A 23,169-nucleotide genomic window follows, 5' to 3' on the forward strand; every position below is an offset into this window, starting at 1 on the left:
AGCCCCAACAGCCCCGAGGGGTGTTAGGAGGTGTCACAATAATAAAAGGAGCGAAGCTTGAGAGCGTCTGGAGTTTTTATTTACATGGCCCGAGCCGGCTCTGTACACGGTCTTTGTTTTGGGAGGGCTAAAAATAAGGAGGCTGGCTCCCGGGAATCATGCACTGAGAGCTATTTTGGGCACGCAAGTAGCCCGAGAAGTGCTGAAGACTCGAATTAGCAAAGTCTGATTTCTGGGACTAATTGCAACTTACAAAAAAAAAAATAGGGCAGCTGTTCACTGAAGCACTCAAGGCGGTTTAGCAATTACCAAAACCAGCCTGGGATAAGCTGTTAGCGCGTCCGTATTGTGCTCCCAAACAAAAGCTTTCCCTTTAAAATACAAGAAATGTTTTACAATTGTTTATCAAAACAACAGCAGGAATTTTACTCAGAGCAACCATTTTTTTTCCCCCGATGAACAATGCATGAATTCAACAGGCTAGTTTTTATGATAAATTATTTTACATTATTAAAAATGAAGACCAAATTCATGAAGTCTTCATCTGGATTCTGGAACTATGAAAGGGCACAACCCAGTACTTCAGCAGGACGTGCTTATATAAAGATCATTCTCCACCACATACTTACTCAGCCTCACATTCTGTAACTGATTAAAATACATAAAAAGGCTACTTCTTGTTAACACAGTCTGCACCACATTGCTCCTTGTACCAAACTGGGACAATAGAAACACTGGAGCCAAGAGCAGCCCGAGATGACCATCATCTCAGGGAAAAGGATTTTCCTTAGGTTATTCATCTGAGTCCAAGTCACTGTCTCCTGCAATGGAATGGAAATCTTCACTGTCTTCCTCATCCTCAGACAGGTGGACCTGACTTAACACGCTTGGTCCACAACGCTGTTCCTCTTCTTCTTCCTCTTCTTCAGAGATCTCGTATCCTCCGATACTGCTGAAGCTAGTATCTCTTGTGTTGGATTTTGGGTCTGGTTCTTCATAGCTGCCATAGCTAGAAGAAATGATATACACTTATTACACAATAATTTCATATCAGCAATTCTCCATTTAATTTCTATCTAACTTCTGTAAAAGGTCCCTGGCCTCAGGTCCTTGTGGAACACCTGGAACCACTGCGTACTTTAATTCTGTCAATTGCCAGTTTTTAAAAATAAAAAACAGTTCTGACAAAACAATTCTCTACTGGCATCCTCACCCCACTTTGATATACTCAGGGTAGGAAATGCAACTGATTGCTCCAAAACCTTCCATCCATCACCGTTACTGGAGACAAAAAGGCAGACAGCATAACAATCACCACCAGAGCAGAGCCCGTTCACATCCTCTCCAGCCTCTTCTACTGGCTGTTGTCAAGGTACTGGGCTGGACAGATCATTTGCCTGACCCAGCATAACTACTCTTAAGAGCAGGTCTTGATCATCTCTGTTCTGACAGAGCTTGCCCATATAATTATCTTAGGCAAATATCAATAACAACATTAAGGTACTGAATTCCATGAGTTAAAAAAAGGAACAGAGAATCTAATGCTAATGTGGTACAGAACAGCCAAACAAGGAAGAGTAAGTCAGTACTTTCTCAAGACAATGCAGAAAATAAAGCTGTCCTTGTCGTTTTCTAAGAGTGGAACTCCTTCCAAATTACAGAATATGCATATTCCTGTTCTTTTGGACATGCATATTCCTTTCAAGGATGAGATGCTTATTCTTAGAGGAAAAAAAACAAACAAAGATGAAGTTAATCAGTTAATCAGCTAAATCACCTTTTAACTTCAAAGGCATCTCAGTTTCTGAGACAATCTATAAAAAGCTTTATTTGCACTGCTTTCAAGAAACACTAGGGAAGTTATTTAACTTACAAGAAAAACACACTATTATTTTAATTAACTAAGTTTTTTCATTAGAGTCTAACAGCAAAAGCAAAGTTCTGTCAATAAGTAGTAAATTGCAATTATGGTTGCAACATTAAAACCAGTAATGGAATAACTTAACAAGATATTCTTCAGCTTTTCACAATAAACACTTCAGAAACCTTTAAGAGAACAATTTTGTTTTGAAGAAAGAATTGCTTTAATAAGATCCTCAGCTCTAATTACCTGATATTACTGTCCTCCATAACCTGAGATGTCTCCCCACCATCACCTTCATAAGACATCATGCTTTCTTCATTGTCCATGCCCATTCGTGTGTTCTCTTGAAGAACGTGAGGTTGTTTTGGTCTCACTGGATTGGTCTCCACATCTGAATCACTGCCACTCTCACTCAGTTGGATAGCTGTGTAATAAACCGACATTTGGTGATAAATCAACAGGTTTGTTCTGTCAGTTACATACCCATCGTCTTTCTGGAAAGGATCCAATATTGACTGTAAGGAATGTATACAAAGCAGTTTATTGAAAATGTACTAGAAATGGTATCTGGGAGGTCATAACCATTTCTGACATTCAGAAACAAACTAATTTCCCCCACTACTCAAAAGGCCTGGTCTACTTGTCAGTTCTGAACAATTCTCCACCATCATCCCCTAATAATTTTCACTACTAGAACCACAATAATTTTCCTACTAGACCACATAGCCTACATATCCCTATTTTGCTTTCTGCCCTCTGCTGTATGTCTTTGTGATGGTAAGGAAAGAAGATTAGCTGGGTTTGTGAATGACCAGTTCCTATTCAACCTTTTTTGTATAGCAAAGGAAACATACACGAGAAAGGATTATCTCCTTCTTCATCACTCCCATCATCATCATCCTCTCCATCTGACATGAGCAAGTCTTCATAGAGGACGCTGGCCTGAGGCTGCTGGGCTGATCCTTCTTCTTCATCAGCAAGGTCACCATCTGCATCTTCAACTTCCTAGGTCATACAGCACAGGGACAGTGAAGATCAAACAACATATAAACTACTGCCACTTCCAGCACATGCCTCCTATTTATCATACAGTTCCCTCCAAAGTATTCTCTCACTTCATAATGCTAACATTTAACACTACAGTTAAGTGTCTAGCTATTGCTATGAATACTGCTGTCTTTCAGGATGCCAGACACAGAAGACAACCCTTATTCTATGGAGACTTCCACCACAAGGACACAAGTCAACACATAGACTGGCTGGGTTTCTGGAAATATACTCACTGGGGCTGGAGTCTTAGGTTTCCCATCATCATCCTCATCAAACCCTTCAATATCTACGTCAGAGTCTTCCTCGCCCAGCCTACCTCGCCCCTGGCGCATCTGAATGGGGAACACAAATAGCAATACCATTGAGGAAGGTGCTATTCGACACAAGCCAAAGGGTATGACGGACATCCAGACCACGGTGATGGGTAGGGAAACAAGGGAGGTGGGAAGGTGAGGGGAAATATGTATTTATCTCACTCTCAGAGCAAGGACCCTCTCTCTTTATTCCAAGATCAGAGAGCACACAGTCTCCACACACCTTTACCTGATGTGCTCATCTGCGAAAAGGAGGTTTCCAGCCTTAAAAGTGTCCAAGTTCTTTGTTTACCTAGCCTATTTCTGGAAAAGATCACTAGATCTTAAAAAGTGAATGTTTTTGTGGGATATTTTCAAAACGGACAGCAGTTTCCAACAATTCTTCTCCTGCCCTTCTCTTCCGTTCTTCCCCCAGTCACCACGAGTTCAAGGTAGAAAGGACATGCAGACTCTGTCCTAAAGACTTTAAACTGGAAATCTACAGAAAACTTGAAGAACTTCCAAATCTAGAAGGCATTCTCAAAGCTACAGACAACCGAAATAATAAATGGAACCATTCATATTAAATATCTATTGGTCTGGATTGCTCAGAACAGCTCCCCTAGTCTTTGTGGTACCAGCTTCAATCTCATGGCCCTCCTCACCTCCTTTCTCCTCCTGATCATTTAATTTTCATGCCTGTATTACTTAATCTCCTTCTGCTAGTCCTTCTCCTCTAACTTACTTTTTTTTTCTTGTTTAATACAGAGTAAACACTAAGAAAAATATTCTATGGTTACTGTAACCAGTTCATTTGTGTTGATTTAATACCTTTAACCTGTCAGGTTTTTTTTATTTTACAACAAGAATGTATCTATAGTGGCAGCCTACACCTATCTCTTCCTAGGTGTTTGTACAGATTGTAATCACCACAGGATGAAACCACAGTAAGCTAATTATCGTCCTCCAAAACTGTAGGATACACTTCACCATTTCCCTATTCAGAATCAATAAGGGATTGCATATTAGCACTCCGCAGTGTGAGTCACCAGGTTTCTACTCCCAGAAGTAGTGAAGCAAACAAATATCTGGCCTTAGGCAGATTCTTTTACAGTGTCAAATTTCCCAGTGCTCTTTACTTGTTTGCTTTCCCATCAGAGCACTCAAAATGAAGGAAATTACACAGCTTTGGAAACAGGTTCCCTTTTCTGCTCGGGAAGCCTGCTGATTTTTGTCACCTGTTTCCTACCAAGTAGTTGCCTCCTTTCAGTAATTTCCTTATACAACCCAACTCTCCAAGCACAGGAAAAAATGGAGGATTCTGAGTTCCTCACTTCTCCGGGGTTGTGAAAGGAGTGTCCATAGCAGGCAAATTGCTCTCATCTTGACAGACTGAAGCATCCTGAGGAAAGGGTTGGTATCATACAAATGAGGTGGCCAACACACGGAAACAGAACATATCATGTTCTCAGGCACTGAAGTGGCACTAAAATACTATCTAGAGAGGCAAGACTGGGATTTCAGAACTAAATGTAAAGTGTGTTTGTTTTCCAGTGTTTATATTACTAAACACTGGTTCAACAAAATAAACGTTTATTCTTAGAAGATCAAAGATGGTAAAACGCAATGGCTCTCAACCTCAGGTTTGAAGTTTGCCAAATAACAGATTTTAAAATGGAAAGCAGTACTTCTATGCAGTGCAGCCCTGCAGAGGCCAAAATTGTAAATGGATTCCAGAAGGATTAGACAGTTTATAGAGATTAGGCTCTCTGCAGCTCATAAAGACTGGTCCAGACACAACTCCAGTTTAAGGTGCCTGAGCTGCCAATTGCCAAAAGGGCCTCACTGTAAGAAGAATCACCACCGTACCTTCGCATTCACTTACTTCTGGCCCCTGCCAGAGGCAGAAGACTTGATTACATCAACCTTTGGCTTTACTCAGTATGGCCTTTTTTATGTTTCTACAATGGAAGTGGTGTAACCACAAACACTGCTATCGGAACTGGAAAAAAAATACTTCATCACATATTGAAATTATACAGCTTCAACTTTCAATCGATTCTGTGTAAATCACTGTCGCAAGATTCCCTAAAACTAACACGAGAGATAACCAGAGGTTTGGATAAAGTGCTCTAAAAGCCTGGAGTTTGCATTCAGTCTGACCTTCGAACAGTTAATGAGGAAGTACAGATTAGGATTTTGATGCAATGCCCTTTTAAATACACAGTTTAAATATCACGACAACCCTACAAATGTTAAAAGCAGAAGTAATACCATTTAAATTAGGCAAAACAGGCTTCCTAAGAATTTAAACAGACATGTAAACCATAGACAGCTCTCTACTTGCTGTATTTGCTTTTTATATCCTGGAGTCCAGCTACTGAAGACACATATGGGGAGATAAGTAAGTATTAGTCATCACAACTACACTTGAACGAAAGCCAAGCAACCATCAGCAGACCTGCCATCTGTGACAAGTTTGGGAGTGTGGGAAGCAGGAATGTACCTTCAGCCAAGAAGCACGGGGAAAGGGTGGCCATCAGATGACAAGTTCAGGGGAGGCGCTTGTTTCAGCAAGCAGAGAGAAGGAGCTCTCAGAGACAGAGCAGGAGAAAAGACAACTAATAAGCAATTCACTGCTCAGGCCTCTCTTCCTCTCTCCTGATCACCAACTTGGAAAAAAATCAGAACAGATAACACTGCTCGTGGGAAGGAAACCATCAGACGGAGAGAAGAATGCTATTTTAGCCCCTGTTTCTCTGAGGCATCGAGATAGTTCTCCATTCCGTTTAATCTTGGTTGAAATGCATCAGTATTGCTCCAACAACTAGTCTCCAAAGACTCCATTGCTGCCTGGCACTTCGCACTGCCCAGGAGGTCTTTTCTGTGTCGTTCAGTTTCAGTATTCCCACCCCATTAAGTAAAATCATCATTCCTAGCAATTTCCTTCTAGCTTCTTGAATGGCACTTACTTTGTTTTTGTTGGTGACGTGGGTTGTGTTTGTATTTTTTGTTGGTTGTTTTGGTGGGAAAGGATCGTTACATTAAATATTGCCCACAAATTTTAGACTGCTATCCTGGCTCCAGCCATGCAACCTTTGTGTATGTATTGCCTATACAAATTTTAAACTTGTTTTTCTTAAAAGTAATCTTCATAGGTCCTTAAATTGTTCTTGAACGTCAAGACCTTCTTTTCTGCTCTGACTTAAATAAAATTAAATGCAACTTTCCAGATGTAATCACATCAGACATGCACAGAATAGAAAAATTAGTCATCCACGGTTGGTACATACAGAATAACTACAACGAAAGCTTTGCCTTCCTACACTGGGAATACAACACTCAGATTTTGATCATTCAGATATTAGCAGACCAATCATCCAGGGCTTGTGAACTTCAATAGTTTTTCTGAACAAACAAAAGACACGCCTCAGACACTAGGATGACATCCCTGAACTGTTTCCTAATTTATCAGGCAGATTCCAAATCAGAGAAGCAATAAGCATTTTCAGCAATAAGAATTTAAGTCACCCTTGATACCACAAAGGCAATTTTGTTCTTCAGGAATGAGTCTGTCATTCCAAGTGAAAGAAAATTTTTGCTGATGGTTTTAAAAACAGCCAAACAGCCCAAGTCAAGAACAAGAACTAAAGAAAAAAAAAAAAGCCTAAAAGATATACTGCATACTGATTGAGAACAGTAAACAAGAAGCACCTCAAGATCAAATATCCACAAAACTGAAACTTAAAAACATAGAAACAAACAAACAAAAAAATGAAAACTTTGTGTGGTCACTTGCCTGTGGAGTGTAGGGACCAGGGGTCATAGGATCAAGACTTTCCAGATCTGCTTCCTCTAGCGCTGCTTCCTTAGCAGTAGAGATGTCTCTCTCAAGTTGAGTCAGGTGCTCATCGTACTAAGAACAAAGAAGTTTGCTAAGGTTACAGAGCAGAAAACTCAAACATACAAAAATATTACAATAGACTCGTCCACATACCTCAGCTAAAGTTTGATAACAGATGTTTACGATCTCCTGGGCTGTTTTTGTGTACTGACTGTCTGGCCCTGTAGTAATAAACAAATCTCTTTATGCATTCTGACATTTGCTCAGCGCCAGCTGGTGATACAGAAAAACTGTTTTTGGTTACACAGCTCTGATAAGACAGGTCCCTAAATCCCACCACTTTCCGATTTAAGGAGCGACATAAGGCAGGGTTCACATTCCGCTAACAAAGAGCAACCAGTTTGTTCCAGCATTAAAAATATTATTTGGGAAAGTTGTACCATGTCAGCTTCAAGTAAATTCCCAGAAACAAATCACTGAAAGAGAAATGTGTAGTGCACAAGCAGGAAATCCTGCCGAAATGTAACTACCCCAAATCCACAAAAAAAATAGTAAATAAGGCACCATGTGACAGCAAAAACATTACTGTTTAAGCATCTCCTTTCTCATCAAGAAAGGAAAGAAGCAATCAAGCTCAGGATTTATAGTTTCAGGCTTTGACAACACTACAAAACAGGTGCTCAGATATATTCATTTAAAGACAGAAGGCTGAAGCCTTATTTTCACCACCTACCATTGTACTTAATGCTGTTGGCAAGGATGAGGTTAACATCATCCAGGAAAGTCTCCCTGTTCTGGTACTTGTGTTTGGAGATATTCTGCAAGAGATTGTCACCCAGTAAGTAATCAAGTCTAAACATTTCTCAAGTGCCTGTTCAGTTCATGCTACACACCTTGCAGATGGTCTCCAGATCCATTGGATTGGCAATGACCTTGTAATAATCAGGAACAAACTTTTTATTAACTGGATGATGAAATGGCCAAGACTGAAAGAAAGAAAACAGACAAGGTTAGAAAGCTTCCATGTAAATTTATCACAGTTTGAGCTACAAATTTCATAAAGCAAGTCTCCAGAACAGATTAACATTCAAAGCATACGGGCAGTATTTATCACATGGCATCTTGAATCCAGTAAATTAACTTCAGGGGAGACACAGAATAAAAATGTACTAGTTGTAACTAGTAACTAGTTTAACTAGGCCCGTTGATACCTGTTTGATAATATGTAATACAAAATAATAATCATACAAGAGATTTTTCTATTTACTAGCACTGTTTCTTTCACAATACAACTCAGCAAGAAAAATCATTGTACAGTAAACAAACAGATCTAATCTCACAACGGGGGGCTATAAATAGTTTGTACAGCTCAGTATGGCATGATGGCACAGGAAAATTCTGAAATATTTTTCTAAACGTCAGAAATGAAATGAACAGAGAATGGAACCAAAGTACTAAAGGGAACAGGCATTCAGGCTAATCACTACAGTCTCTTGCTTTTTACTCCATTCATACAGAGTATACATCATAGATAAATCAGTTTTATTGGTTAAAGTGGTTTTTTTTGGTACAACACTGGGTGGACTTGATCAATGAGAAGTCAGCTTGTGTTTGGTTTGCACCTGCAAACTGCACAGAGCGCTTTGCAATTGACAAAAGAAAGTGCTGAAATCAGTAGGAGAAAAATGTGTTTTACAATGAAAACTGTTAATGAAAGCCAGTAACTTTTTACTAATGAGAGGCAGAAGTAGGCATTATTAAGGAGTAAGAGCAGCAGGAAAAAGGACAGGAACCCTGCTTTTCCTTCTGCTCCGTTACTCCTGTGAATGGGGTCAGTACAGGAATGTCTGCCAGCCAGAAAATTACAGGCCAGCACCCTGACACAGCATTTTTTTTTTTTTTTTTTTTTACAGTGCATTAACAGCCACAAGATGCATATGCCACTGCACTACACAGCCAGTAGACTATAATCAGAATATTTTGCACATCACACGCATGCACACACACACACACACTCTCTCTCTAGTTAAGCTACATACATCTGGAACTGCCATCATCTTTTGAGTGACAATGTTATCCAAAATGAAGGAAAAGGCCACTTGGTCATCATCATCCAGGAGGGGATTAATTGCTTTTTCTAATCGAGCCAGTTTATCTTCCTTCTGCAATAGAAGTTCAGAATGCCAATGACTGACCCTAGATTAATAACTGTTAATATCAGAACACTGTTACAAAGAAATTCCCTTTCACCTTTTTATAAAGACCCTTGTACTTAACAGAGGGTAACAGCCTAGATATAAGCCTGCACACAAGATAAAGTAACTAGAGTAACGAATGAACAACTATTTTTTGAGAGAGACTCCAACGTGAACTGTTTAAAATTGTAAAAATTCAAATATGCCTTATGAAAAACAAAGTTCCCTTATCGTCTCCTTTTTAAAGCCCCATTTTTTGCCCACTCATGCCCTCTCTATCTTCAACCACACTGACCACCCCTCCCCCTCTCCACTCTGATCTCAACTCATTCACAGGACTTGCCTCTTTTAGCTTCTCATCGCACAGGTCCAGCATGGACTGAGATATTTGAGTCAGCGAGTGCTTTGGCCCTGCAAACACACAGCAAGTCCAGTGAGACAACTCTGGCCCTGATGGAAGCTTTTAGAACCCAAAGGAGAAAAATAAGAAACAAAACACCAAACCACATCAATGAATACATTCTGACAGTGTAATATTTCAAAATATTAGAAAGACCAACAATAAGAATTAACCTGTAATGCTTAGGAATAAAGGTTATATTTTTGTCGCAGTTAGCAGTCTATTCTCAAATATATTCTCAATATGCTTAATTATCGAAGTTCAGAATGGGTTTTATGACAGGAAACAGTTATTTGTAGCAAATATTTACACTTCTGGTATACATTTTATTAAGTTTTAGAAACCATATGGGAAAGCAGCTGTGGCTATGGAAGACTGGCCACTAAGCCCTCCAACTCTTCTGAGCTTTCAGAGTATAAACCTTAAAATATCTGTTTGTTTCATTAAAACCAGTCAGTAGAGCAGAACTGTTAAGGAAAGTGAGATGGACATTCAAGGAATACTCAGAAAACCACAGATATTTAAATAATTTAATAATTCCTCAAAAAAAATAAAAAGGTATTTGCAACAGAACTATGAAAAAATCTCTGTAATTAGGATAAAACAGGGACTTAGCTGTCAAAAATAATGACAAGGAAGCAATAAAAGCACAAAACCAGTGCTGTCAGTATCACTCTGACTGCTGTGCAGCCCAGAGAGAGACTCAACACAGCTGGAAGATTTTTAGCTGCCAAATGAATACTTTTTGGACAAAGACTTTTCTATCAGCAGTTGGACTACAGTTGATCTATAGTTGCTCAATGAATCAGCACTTTTTCCCAGCAGCTTCATGCTCTACTGCAGAATCTATGCTTCTAATTTTTTTAAGCTAGTTTTCTGACCTTCCCAAATAAGGAAAAAATGCAACTAAGAACTAAAATATGCAAAATCATTACAGTAAGCTATGCTCAGAGCTGCATGTTCTAAGGCAACCGCTCCAAATATCATGAATTATTCCCATTTCTATTCAAAGATTCAGCGTTTGCTTCAATATAGCATAATATTGAGAACATAAGTTCACAAGTATCTCCCCACCAATCCATGTCTTGAAAGAAGAAAGGAAAGATGCTCGTAACAGTCTACTGAAAATGATGCTTTCTTTAGCTTCACCCTATATTAAGGAGATATGCAGAACCTTGCTTCAGTGCAGTTTGACTTAACGCATGCACCGATTTCTTCAGCCATTTGTAGGTCTATTAACTGAACTTCAATTACTACATTACAGTCATAATTCAGATTTTTTTTTCAGTGATGGAGCCCACTTTCTTATTTATGATTTAGTCCACTGACAGTTATGAAGTCCTTCAGGTGTATCTGGAAAACGTTATTTACTGTTGTCATCTGACAGTTACCTTATTCTGCTCTTCTCTTGTTCTCATTATTTCTAAAAGTAAAAGCATTAGCAGAAACAGACTTCCCCTACGTTGTTAATAGCCTACCATTGTATGTCGCACTGTTCTTCACAATTAGTTCCAGGTGTTCTCTGAACTCTTCCCGCGATGGGTATTGCCGCTTACGAACATTTTCACGCAATGTCTGCAAATCCATAGGCCGAGTAATGATCTTATAATAATCTTTGACAACTTTTGGATTTACTGGTGTGTGGAAGGGATATGTCTGAGGATGAAAAGAGAAGAAGGAACGCTTGTTAACATAGTACTAGCACAGTTAATCTCAGTTTAACTTGCATAGTTGAACGGGTACTAACGTATAAAGCTTTTACGCAATCACTTCTTTAATTGCACCAAGGAAAATAGGATGAGCTCAGCTCCTTGGTGGCTATCATTTTTTTCTCAAAAATGTTCTTTAATACCATTCTGATAAATATTCTCAGATGACTCAGATGAAATTTTTGGTTATGCATAACAGTAGTTAAGAAACTGCACCTTTAAATTCTCATTTCAACACAAATTTTCACTTTAACCTTTTGATTTTGCAAATTTCTGGTAAAATCTGAAGTAAGAAACAGAGCAGCATTCTTAACAGCTTTTGCCAGTGCCACACACAAAAAGAAGTCCATATTGCTACAAAGAGTGATGTACATTTTTTTCTAGATTTGTTGAAAAAACACATACCAGGTTTTGAATATGTATCCATACAGAACTATTCAACGTTATTTTCTGATATGGACATTTGCATCTCAAAAAGATTCTGAACTGATATAAATTATAAAGTAACACAAAAGAACTGGAATAAAGTTGTCCTCCAATAAACAGACATAAAGACGCATTAGTTTCTTAGCAATTTGTTTTCATTGATTATGCTACCTTAATGTGAATTGCTCATACGTAAGCAAGCTTTACTCTTGTATATTAAAACAATTTGCCTGTTCTTATAAATGAAAACATAACTCCCTTAATGTGAAACAAATGTAAGCCCATCTACTGACATTAAGAAATAAGTGTTTTTTCTGTAGGTGGAAGACTACAACATGAGCTGCATTTATGAACAAGATTTACAGTGTTCCTGTTAAGCATACGTGGTAAATCAACACTGAGAACTATTTTCTGTCGACTGCAGGAGAAATCAACATGCTCATAATAGCGGAGAGCAATCTGAAAAACGTACAAAGTTCTGAGGAAAAGCTGTTTCCCAAATCTATCCAACTGACGCAGAAAGATAAAGCAAATACATGATTCTTTCTGTGCTAAAACACCACAATCATTTCACAAAGCTCAGAGGCCTTACCTAGTAAACAACTGAGACAACCTACACGATTCAGTTTTCCCAACCACCACTTGCAATAGAGTAACATAGAAAACTGGGAATAAAAACATCAAGGAATACTTGTTTAGAGTCCCCATAGGAAGCACAGGGAGAAAAGGGGTGACACACTCATCTGAGGAAAGGGTAGCATAAGTTTGGTGTCATTTCAGCTGTGCTGCTTAAGGCAGGTTTTTGGCCTCTTAACTTAAACTCACATTAGGAAGATCCCTCATATCGTTGATGATGCCCTCTAAGATGGATGACAGTGTCACCATGGGATCTGTTCGCCGTCGGTGGATGGATTTATGAGGACGCTAAAGAAACCAGAGACAGAACTGTTAAGGCAGCTCTAAAATGCAAAACATTAATATAAAGAATATTTATATTTAGTAGGTGTCTGTAGTTGCATGCTGAGGACACACAGGAGTAGTAAAGGAACTGAGCAGCTGATACAAACAGAAACAGATATGCCACAATCAGCTCAGGAACACCTTCACTCACATTCAGATAGTCGCAGTGAACGGTTGTTCCTACTCGCCGCTTCTTCTTTGGAGGAAGCTGCTGTTTAGGAAACTTCAGAACCAGCGATTTCCTGCGAACCTCATCCGCACTAGGTAAAAACAAAACAGCATAGAACTTCCTCTAGCTCTGCTGTGAATCAAGCCCATGAGCCCCCCCTTAGTAGTGGCCATGGTCCCATCTGCCATAACATCAAAGACACAACCAAAATAACACCAAAACCATAATCAAAATCCCACCTGCTGCAACACCAAAAATACGATCAAAATGCTGTGATTAATATGCATGTGTATATTCTGCACTAAGCTCTGAATTGTTTTTTCTTACTACCTATCTGTAACTTTCTTCCCTTACCTCTCAATCAGTTGCTTTCCAAGGACAATTTTTGTTCCTTCTACTTTGATGAGTTCTTCATTATCATTGTGAATGACTGTTTTTTCCAGCTCTTCCTCCTGCTCTTCTGTCATTGCAACAGGATTAGAAGGTGGGGCATTTGTTTGGTAGTAAAGAGGGCAGAACTTATTAGTCCTCATATGGCCAATTGCACCACACGCTCCACATTTCAGCTACAAAGATATAGGAAAGGTGACAGATCAGAATTTATACACAGACTCCCAGTCTAGAGGCAGAGAGGATCATTAAAATCCCCTAGTCAGAACAAAACACTTCTCCAATACCCAAGATTCATTAGCATGCTTAACATGTGGATACGCTTACTTTTAGGTCTGGACGCTCTTTCATTTTCTTGGGCTTCTTTTCTGGAGGGCCCTTCAGTTTCTCTTTTTCTTGGTTCCGTTTTAACCGTCTTAATTGTTCCTGGATCCTACGCCGCTCCTTCCGCATTTCCTCACGGTGCTGTTCATCAAATAGAGCAAACTTTCGTCTGAGGAAAAACAAAAACCAAAAATAAACAGAAGTTTTTCAATTGAGTTGATGATTTACCAGGTGTTTTCCTTTGACCTGGTACTGAATTTTCTTGGGACTTAAATCTCTATCACAGAACACTGGAGGAGCCAGGGGATCTAAGGTTAAGTTCTTTAGCTTCCAACATGATTCAAGTTGTTCAGAACTTCAATAAAACACAGTTTTCTAGCATAAACATACTATAAATAACATTAAGGTTATAAAATAATCTCCTTGTTTCATCTATTCAATCTTTAACCAAAACTGCATGGCTTTAGATGCCATAAAAATAGAATGCCTAGTGCCACTCTGCACAGAGTTTTGAATTTCATATATCAAAAGTGCAAACTCCAAGGACTTCAGACACGGACGAGAATGTGCTTCTACATCAGCCTTCCAGTATTTTAAAACTTAGACACAGAAAAGTGAGGCAAGGAGAAAAAAATCTTAGAGGTCTTACATGAACTCTTCATCCTTTGTGGTCCGTATTCGGCAGTAGGCATCAATAACAGAGGGCTTTCGAACTGTCTCACACCTCACATATTCCTTCCCATCCTCATCTCTAAACGTGCGATAGATTTTGAGGCGGCGGCCAGTGGCAGAGGAATTAAGGCTGGTTACAGAGGCAGTGTCATCATCTTTGTGAGAGTTTGCTGAAGCTCCTGAAGCTGATGTTAAAATAGAGTGTTTTATTTGCTTTTAATTTCTTCCATCCTTTAGAAACGCTATTGATTAAAGATGGTAGACAGTTCTAGCTTAAAAACTTCCAAGATACAAATTCAAGAAAACCTAAGGCAAACCTACGTGTTTCAATCTTCCACAAATCACAATTACCAATCTGGGTTTTCAATGGTAAAAATAACATTGACCCAGATTCAGCAGAGCTCCACTTCGCTCACACACATACAAAGGAACAGACATTATGAGCACCCTCATACAGATAGCTTACTCACAGGTCACTTCTACTGCCAGCTAGGGAAATGTCAAGTTGTCTCTCAGAATTCACTTAAAATACACAAGTCTACAGTAGATCCAAGTCTGGCAGCTGCCCAACTACCTCATTTACCTCCAATTAACAAATTACACACTGCTACAGCACACAGTATCACAGACACTGCTATCAGCCTACGTACTGTGCCTATCTGTTTGACATATACAGCTGCGTATACACAAGATCCAATTAGAGTACCACAAACTGGTTGCAAGAACACTCTTCTACTTCTGAACCCATCTTCGGAAAATTACTTCAAAAATAAGTGTTGCGGGGGGGAGGAAACAAGGGGACACACACAACAACAACAACGAGCAGAAGTAAATACCTAAAGAAATACCAGAGTGAGCTTATACTTCAAAATAACCAAAGCTACCAGGCAAGGACAACATTTTAAACTTATGTTCAGACAGTAACTGCTCAGGAAAAGGAAAAAGACCTAGATATGCATGTCTGTACATTCACACTGAGGAATCCACACTTTCCTGAGAGGCAGGACCAGCACCCATTGCAGCCTGACAGCATTCAACATCATTTTCAGACATATTCTGGTTGTTGCAGTTACTTACACAGCCCCTTTTTGTCTCTCCTGTCCTTTTTGCCCCTCTCTTTGTCATTCCCACTGTCTTCTCCCAAAAGCATCCTCTGCAATTCCTTTCGTTCCTGTTCTTCTCTTTCCCGAGAGAGCTGAGAACTAGTTTTCTTGTTCTGTAACATATTCTCAATATTCTTTCCCATCTCTTCGAAGTCACTGTCTTCAGCTGAGCTGCTGTCTGTGTCTGTTGAGAGGATCTCAGTGGATTCCAGAACCCTGGAACAGGAAGCACCTTGAAAGTCAGTTACTCCAGAAAAATCAGGGACACAAAGTAAAAGTGACACAAAGGTTTCAAAGTTCATGTTGCAAATCACTAATAAGCATGATGTATTCCCATCTCAGTCCTCTTGTAATTTCCATGTCCAAATGATCAATTGTTCCAACCCAATCTCTTCATCAAGAGTACTATATTCTCTCTCCAATCTCAGCTTGCCAGAGCAAGGAATAATGCATGAATTGTCTGGCAGTTCTAAGGGATAGGACATAAAATTGGTAGTTGCTACTCAATAGAGTTATGGCAAAAAGAAAAGGGAAAATAAAAAAAGAAGTAAGGAAGAAAGAAAGGAAAATGACTGGTGAACTGACTTGTAGAACATCTCATGCTAATTTATGTGGCAGGCTGTGCATTCTACCTTCTCAAAAGGTCTGTAACAGCCAAACACTACAGCTAACTCTTAAGTTAACAGTAACAACCAAAGCCCTCTTTCTCTGTATTTTGTGAACCCAACCAGATGAATCAACATCTATACAACTACATATCAGAGAGCCCCAGGCATTCATAGTTCTGGACTTTTAAGGTGGGGACAGGGTGGGGTTCAAGGCTGTAAGCATCAGATAAGAACTTACTTATTTTGCAAATCAAAAATGCGCTGACATTCCTCTTTGTATCTCTCTTGATGTTCTGCTACAGAAAACCGAGATCCACGTGCAAATTTGCTCATAGGACCTTCCCCTGAACGAGCCTGCTCCGTAGACATTGTGCGTACCACATCAATCACTTCCCACCTGGACAGCTTCTTTATCTGTAAAGAGGAAGACACAACAGAAATGGCCTTAGAGGCATGCATCTGAGGTAACTGACTGTGGATTTCAACTCCTTTCCATGTGAGCAGAAAAGTATATGTCCCTTCCACCATCTACTGCTGAATCCAGCAATGAAGAGAACCCCATATTTATTTACTACTGGGTCATGCTCACCTCCTCTTCAGGCACTCCAAATTTACGCAGAAGCTGTTTAGCATTCTTCAGTGAAAGTCGACGCAGATCAGCATCTGTCCCAGTCACTGTCTTTTTCACTGGCTGGGGTTCCTTGTCATCCTGTTCAGAGAAAGGTACAGCCTGTGAACGTCTTCACATAATAATCTTTCCTAAGATCATTTTCAGATATTTTCTCCTCCCAATACCCCATATTTATCTTGCACGACTTCTCACTTACTGCTTCTTGTCCAACCCAAGCTTGAGAACGATACCTTCTGCTGCGTTGGTTTGTTTGGAATCTTCACATAAGAAAATCCTTCCCCACAGCCAGTAGGATCTGCTACACCAGTCACTTCCAGAAGACACTTGCCCTTCATAGCAGCAATGAAGGCTCGTGTGGTGTTCCACGGGGCTGTGCGCACCTGCCAGCAAGAAGAGAGACATGCTCTCACAATCCTACCACCAAGCATAATTCCTAAGTTTTTTATCTTGGATTTCTCCAGTCATACTAAGAAGTTTTCAACTGATGTAAGGAGAATGAATTCCATGTCTTCATCCTTCAGCTGCCCTTATGGAGAACCAAAGTGCTAAATAATTCCTAACAGGCATTTAAGGCAAAAAGCCTACTCCTAAAAGGATATGGCAAGAAGGATGCCCAAGCAAAGGTGAACTCATGCAAATATGAGTTCCCAGGAGAGCTGCAAGACCATTTGATATACCAAATCCTACGTGAAATTAGTTCTTTAAATACCTCATTTCTCTACTGCCATGCAGACTAATGTGTGAGCACACATTCCTATTATATTGTTCTGACAGTACCTCATCATCGATCTTCATTTGGAAATCCTCTTCATTCTCTTCTTCTGGTGCAAAGAAGGATTTCTCCCCATAACCTGCATCCTACAGAAAGATATTAGAGAGAAAAAAAAAAAGAGAACCCAAAGTCTTAAAAAGGTTACTTGAGAAAGAAATTAATTATACTTTACTTCAAAACACATTTTTTTCCCCAATCCCATCATACATTGTTTACTTTCTGTCGTAGAGATAGAAAAATAAGCCTGTGCTCCCAACTTCTTTTTCCTACCTTTAAGCATAACTAACACAACATCTAAATAATAGGCATAAAACCACAATGGCTCACTGAGAACTTCCTTTTTACGCAGCAGAAAATTCAGCAAGTTGCACAGTCGGCTGGGGCCTAATTTGCCCACTGCATAGCAAAAATTAGCTTTAGGTAGGTGTTTCCTAGCAGCATCCTTCACAGAACTACTTGTCAGTAACTTGCCTTATAGCCTACAAGGAATGTTTACCTTCAAGCGCTGCTCAGCCGCGATCATGCTGTAATAAGCACAGCACTGCTCTGGGGATACCATTGCTCTGATCTCTTCCTCTGTTGGCAATCTGAAATCTGGCTTTAAAACCCACCAGTTTGAGTCCATCCCTGAAAAGATGCAGAGATCAAACAGAATAGTTTGCGGTAAGTGTTAAATGCCATCATAATCCTTACTGTATTTCAAGATTTGGTATCTTGTTGCAATGCTGGCAAAAGGAACAAGTATGACAAATCTGTGACACTTAAACCACAAAAAGTGCTGTGTTTATTTGTTCTGCATTTGTCTAAATCAACACCTCCCCTAGCTCAGCAGCTGTTACCCCAAACTCTCATACATTCACATTCATTCAATGCACACATCATTACCCAAGGGGTTACAAAAACTGTCCAAGCTGTAGTCATTCCTTACTATCAAGCACACCTGTGCCAAAAGAAAGTGCACTTTTATAAACTGGAACAACAAAAAACAGATTACATTTCAGATCTTCAAATAGGTATTTTCATAAATGGTTTATCATGACACGTTGCCTCCTCCTGCTTTGTTTGAAACTCCAAGATCAGCAAAGAATGACTTGGCTGGGAAGCAATTAGCAACAGCCACATGGAATCTCGAAATACCTGTGCGTTTGAAATCAGCACAAAGCTTTAGCCGCTTTCGGATGCTACTCTCCGAGTGCGAGGGAAAGGCTTTCTTGATATCCTCCATGCGAATTCTCCGAGGACGGTCTCTACTTTTCCAAAAGAGGCGATAAATAAAAACCTACAAAACAAAACGTAAGTCTGAAGAAAGAAGACAATAAAGCTGCAAAGCCAATACTATTTCTATAGGGACTTCAGAATTCCTACTTAAAACCCATTGTTTCCTACAAGTTTACCTAGTAAAGTTTTCCAAGCCACATATTTGTCTTGAATTTTTCTGCATTATCCCATTAGGAATGTTCATGCTTTGGCACAGAAACTCGAACTCTGAGAATAGCAGGGTTTTTCCAGCTCTGAGAATACCTCGTGTTGTAATTTTTAATTCAATTAACTCAAAATGACTAGATGTTTTTTTTTCCAACATCTAAATTTGGGGATACTTATTTGAATGGTCACTAACAGTCTCAAAGCTTAACTTCCTTTGTTAACTTCCTTAACAAAGGCTGACAAAGCAATTTTAATTCTGTGCTGATAGTACCACAATAATCTCTCATAATCGCCTCTTAAAAATCCATGTAATTGTCACTTTACACAGCATAACAATTTCAATGTTTATTCTAATTTCTTCAGTTCCCTATACTTTGATATAATTTTATCAGCTTTTATCTTGGCTAATATCACATATTTAACAGACACAAACAGAAGAATTATGCTATAAATTGTTAGTTAAAAGACAATGAAAATTCTTTGTATGGTTAACATCTCTCACCTCAAAAAAAAACAAAAAAAACAGCCATAGCAGGCTGAGCTTCTGAAACAAAGGCTGTCCAAGTAAGGCTTACGCTATGGGCTTTCTTCAAAGACCCCCCAGAGCCCCTAAACTGTCCCTGTCACATACCTGCAGAAAATCTCTGATATGGGTGTTGGCACGTTTAGAGTTTGGACCAGGTACTTCATAAAGTGGGCACTCCTGGCCAACTACAAAAATATCCACTAGCTCTCGAACATAATAGCCTTGCCGTGTCCGGATAATCAGGAAATCTGTTTCAGGCATCTTATGTAGATAGATAGGGGCCCGGAAAAGGTTGTTTTCAAATGCCTAACAAAAGAAATAAATCAAAGTTTGAATGTTGGGTTTTGATCAAATTTTCTTTAACACAGTCTATGAAAAAGATCTCAAAAACACAATCACTCTAATGATACACACACCACCATTTATAACACAAAATACAGAGATGTGCAGTCAGAACATTCCTTGCTTATTCAATAACCAAAGATGAAGCAAGAAAGCATAATATAACCTAGAACACATGCAGAAAGAGTTTGAAGGGCTCTTTGGACTGACCTTTTAAAAAGGACAGAAAGAACACACATGCAGAAGAATGCTATAACCATGGAATATATCCCAGGATACACTTACAACCTGGGAAAATGAGAAGGCAATAGAAGCAAAACTGAGGAGTATGCTCAGAAACCAAGGTTGTAAGAACCTAACCAGAAAAGCAGAGAGCAGCATATTTCTGCCTTTAAAGGTAAGAAAGCTTTAACAGGCACCAAGGAGGCACCAGATTGAGACTTCAAGAAGTCCTGGCTTATTCACAATGAAGTCCTCTTAGGCTTGAACAATTAACATTGTCAGTTCTGTGATGAATCTCTACCACCAACTTTCACTTCTTTTTTTTTTTTTTTTTTTTTTTTTCCTGTGGTACAGTGTGGACAGAATTATTCCTGCAGTAATAGCAGCTAGCAATAACTGGAATTGATTTATTTTCACATTTATCATGGATTTTGTAACCATGTGGTCCTTAAAACATTTTTAACCCGTCTCCCCATCTCAACTGTATGCATTTCAACAACACAGAAAGGCTCGTGATAGCAGAATTCTCACCTGATTAGTATCCAACTGGCATAAAGCAGAAAATTAACAGTGCAGTTCTCAGAAAGAATGCACAAGGTATTGCTTACACATCCTCAACTATGATAAATCCATGTTTTCTGTCCCCTCTATGACTGACTTAACTGAGCTCCCCAACATTCAAACAGTTTTGGCCTTCTATTAAGGCCTCTATAACAGCAGCATTTCTAATGCCATTACAGAGAAAAACTGGAAAGATTCATTTCTTGCAACTCCTATCATTCCTATAAAATTTTGAAAACCATACAACACAGAGACAAAAAAATAAAAGAGAAGAACTGAATTGTTATTAGTAAACAAGGAGACTTAAAACAGGAAATGAAATTCAATCTGGTATGCCTGTATTTCTCACCTGCAGTAGCTGGCCTGGATGCAGAGAACCCAGGAATGGAGAAGTGTGACAATAAACAGTCTCTCCATATTTACAGTCTGGAGCTCCCGGATCTTTGCCAGGTTTCTGCAACATGCAGTGAAAGTGCATTTAGTGCTCAGTAAGAAGCAGAAGAAAATCTGCGTCCAACAGCAAAACTTACATACTTACCCTTTTGTAGTAATTTTTAATCTTTGTTGCCATGCCAACCTGCATCATTAAAGGGGCGTTTTCCTCACTGTATTCAGCAAGGATAAGATCTCCATCCTTGCCAGTTAGGTCCTGTGGTGTGCGCATGAAGAACATTTCACCCCCGCCAGAAGCCTGACGCTCCTGCTCTCTCATCTGTGCCAGTGAAAACACAGCATTAGGGACACAGCACATTCACTAGATCTGCCATGAAAATGGAGCCACAGCAGACATCCCATACAAAGAGCAATAATCGTACCTTAGCTTTCTTTTTTATATGCTTCAGCAGAGGTTGCACAGCGTGGGGTCCTGGTTGGGACAGAGCACCAAAAGAGTATTTCTTCAGGGGAGGCCGATGAAATTGTCGGAGCTTCATAGGACCCATATGGGTGGGAAAGAACGGCTGGCGAAGTTCCACTGCTGGGATAGAGTGCTGACACAGGAACAAATTAGGTATTAAGAATGACACGTATCATCGCAAAACCAAGGTCATCTTCTAATCCTGTTGACCTTTATAACAGAACCTAGCAATATTTGTAGGTCTGCGGGTAGTAATAGCACTAATACTAGTGCACTCAAATTCACCCTTTGACAAGAAGTGCTTGGGCCCATATATTCAATCTTTTCTTTCAGGGCAGAGACTATTTTACTTTTGTTTTAAAGGGTACTCAGCGAGATGATTGCAAACCATTATCTGTACCAGTGGCAAAAAAAGCACATTTGGGATTACATACATTTTTTCCATTACAGAACAGCCTCCCTGAATACCACAATTAAGGAGGAAAATATCATGACCTCTTCACCAAAAGCTAGTGAGCAGCAGCTGAAATTCATCATTATCTGAATTATTTTTATAATACCCAGATTAGAAAACACACTAGAAGAAGCACAGCTTCACTTCTTGACTATTTGCATTACTTCTCTCCTTCTCACAAAGGCTTCAGAAAGAATAGTGCAGAAAGAAACACTAAACAGAAGTAAAGACAAGTATGATAAAGCAAGATATAGCATATATACCTCAGTTTCATGGGGCAGTCCAGAAAAGTTAGTTCAAACTCCTTTCTAAAAATTGTGATTAACATTAAAAAGTATCTCACATGAACACTGAACTGACCTGCTGTAATCCAAATTCTGTTTTTTCTACAAATCCTCAATCCCACTTTCAGCTAGAAACTTCCTTACCAAGACGTTCCCCCTCTCACTCTATATCCAGTAATACTGTGATTACCTGTATGATGTTGCCTCCAAAAGTTCCTCGAAGCCCCTGCTGTTTGGGGTAGTAAAATTCATCATTGGAGAGGTTCCAGGGATCCTTCACCTCTGGCTGAGACATGTTCTAATTCAATATTAAACAGAGAGAGAGAGTTTAAAAAAATAAATAAATACAGAACAACCCTAAAACAAAGAAACACACTCCTTCCAGGTCATTCCCAACCTGCAAAATGCTAAAGCTTATGCTACCTGCTGTGGTTCTTCCTTGATGACACCAGTTTTTCCCAACAGGATTCGACTCTTCTTTAGAGAAGATTCTTTCTTGTTCTCCTTGGATGGAGAGTTCAAAGTCATTTCTTCCTTTTCATCAGGAATTTCTAAAAGACAAGCAAACACACTGTAGGGCACTCTTCCTAGGGTTTTCTTTTTGGCACCACAACTTCATACTAAGCTGGAGCTTGGTCAAGGCCTGTTAGCCTTTTTGTTCAGTTTCTAGGGTGACTATCCTCCTCCTACATTTCTCCCCCTTGCATTTTCCCATATGAGTCAAATTTCTGGATGCCACAGCCATACCTAGAATTATGTTTTCATCATTTGGATCAAGTGTCAAGACAGGGGGATCCAAGTAGGTTTCCATTGCCTGATCATCCCAGATGATATTATCTTCCCAACGGCCATACACTAACTCTTCATTATCAATTGGGAAAATGGAGTACCAGGGCTTGTCTTCATCCAGGGAAACTGCAACAACCGTAAGTCATAGTTTTAGACACTACAATATTTAGAGATTTTGCTCCACTGAAACACAAAATCTCTAAGAATGAAATAACAGGGCCTCTAGCAAGTTTTAGAGCAAACATGCAACCCATTTTATCTACAGCTTGTTACCAAAAAAGTACCCCACTATTACATGAA

The 23,169-nt window shown here is 39.4% G+C and overlaps 1 protein-coding gene across 4 annotated transcripts in view; it reads right to left on the reverse strand.

Annotated features, from left to right (window-relative positions):
- Window positions 1–57: 57 nt before the first annotated feature.
- The window catches only part of TAF1 (TATA-box binding protein associated factor 1), a 29,708-nt gene continuing 6,596 nt past the window's right edge, over window positions 58–23,169 (reverse strand). For 3 of the 4 annotated variants that reach the window (XM_068697543.1, XM_068697546.1, XM_068697547.1), the window contains 30 exons: window positions 22,828–22,995; window positions 22,504–22,631; window positions 22,271–22,378; window positions 21,302–21,475; window positions 21,025–21,198; window positions 20,836–20,940; window positions 19,467–19,667; window positions 18,548–18,689; window positions 17,907–18,037; window positions 17,416–17,496; window positions 16,869–17,018; window positions 16,597–16,716; window positions 16,246–16,421; window positions 15,374–15,615; window positions 14,274–14,481; window positions 13,628–13,793; window positions 13,265–13,476; window positions 12,893–13,001; window positions 12,607–12,705; window positions 11,125–11,302; window positions 9,590–9,657; window positions 9,091–9,213; window positions 7,945–8,037; window positions 7,785–7,869; window positions 7,205–7,272; window positions 7,007–7,123; window positions 3,148–3,246; window positions 2,719–2,869; window positions 2,111–2,288; window positions 58–1,009 (listed from right to left, as the gene is read on the reverse strand). In XM_068697543.1, coding sequence (XP_068553644.1) covers window positions 793–1,009; window positions 2,111–2,288; window positions 2,719–2,869; window positions 3,148–3,246; window positions 7,007–7,123; window positions 7,205–7,272; window positions 7,785–7,869; window positions 7,945–8,037; window positions 9,091–9,213; window positions 9,590–9,657; window positions 11,125–11,302; window positions 12,607–12,705; window positions 12,893–13,001; window positions 13,265–13,476; window positions 13,628–13,793; window positions 14,274–14,481; window positions 15,374–15,615; window positions 16,246–16,421; window positions 16,597–16,716; window positions 16,869–17,018; window positions 17,416–17,496; window positions 17,907–18,037; window positions 18,548–18,689; window positions 19,467–19,667; window positions 20,836–20,940; window positions 21,025–21,198; window positions 21,302–21,475; window positions 22,271–22,378; window positions 22,504–22,631; window positions 22,828–22,995 — 4,271 coding nt within the window. In that variant the 3' untranslated portion in view covers window positions 58–792. The remainder of the gene's footprint in view (window positions 1,010–2,110; window positions 2,289–2,718; window positions 2,870–3,147; window positions 3,247–7,006; window positions 7,124–7,204; window positions 7,273–7,784; window positions 7,870–7,944; window positions 8,038–9,090; window positions 9,214–9,589; window positions 9,658–11,124; window positions 11,303–12,606; window positions 12,706–12,892; window positions 13,002–13,264; window positions 13,477–13,627; window positions 13,794–14,273; window positions 14,482–15,373; window positions 15,616–16,245; window positions 16,422–16,596; window positions 16,717–16,868; window positions 17,019–17,415; window positions 17,497–17,906; window positions 18,038–18,547; window positions 18,690–19,466; window positions 19,668–20,835; window positions 20,941–21,024; window positions 21,199–21,301; window positions 21,476–22,270; window positions 22,379–22,503; window positions 22,632–22,827; window positions 22,996–23,169) is intronic. The other variant, XM_068697545.1, reaches the window with a different exon arrangement.

Source organism: Anas acuta, chromosome 13, assembly GCF_963932015.1.
Source record: "Anas acuta chromosome 13, bAnaAcu1.1, whole genome shotgun sequence".
Taxonomy (NCBI): domain Eukaryota; kingdom Metazoa; phylum Chordata; class Aves; order Anseriformes; family Anatidae; genus Anas; species Anas acuta.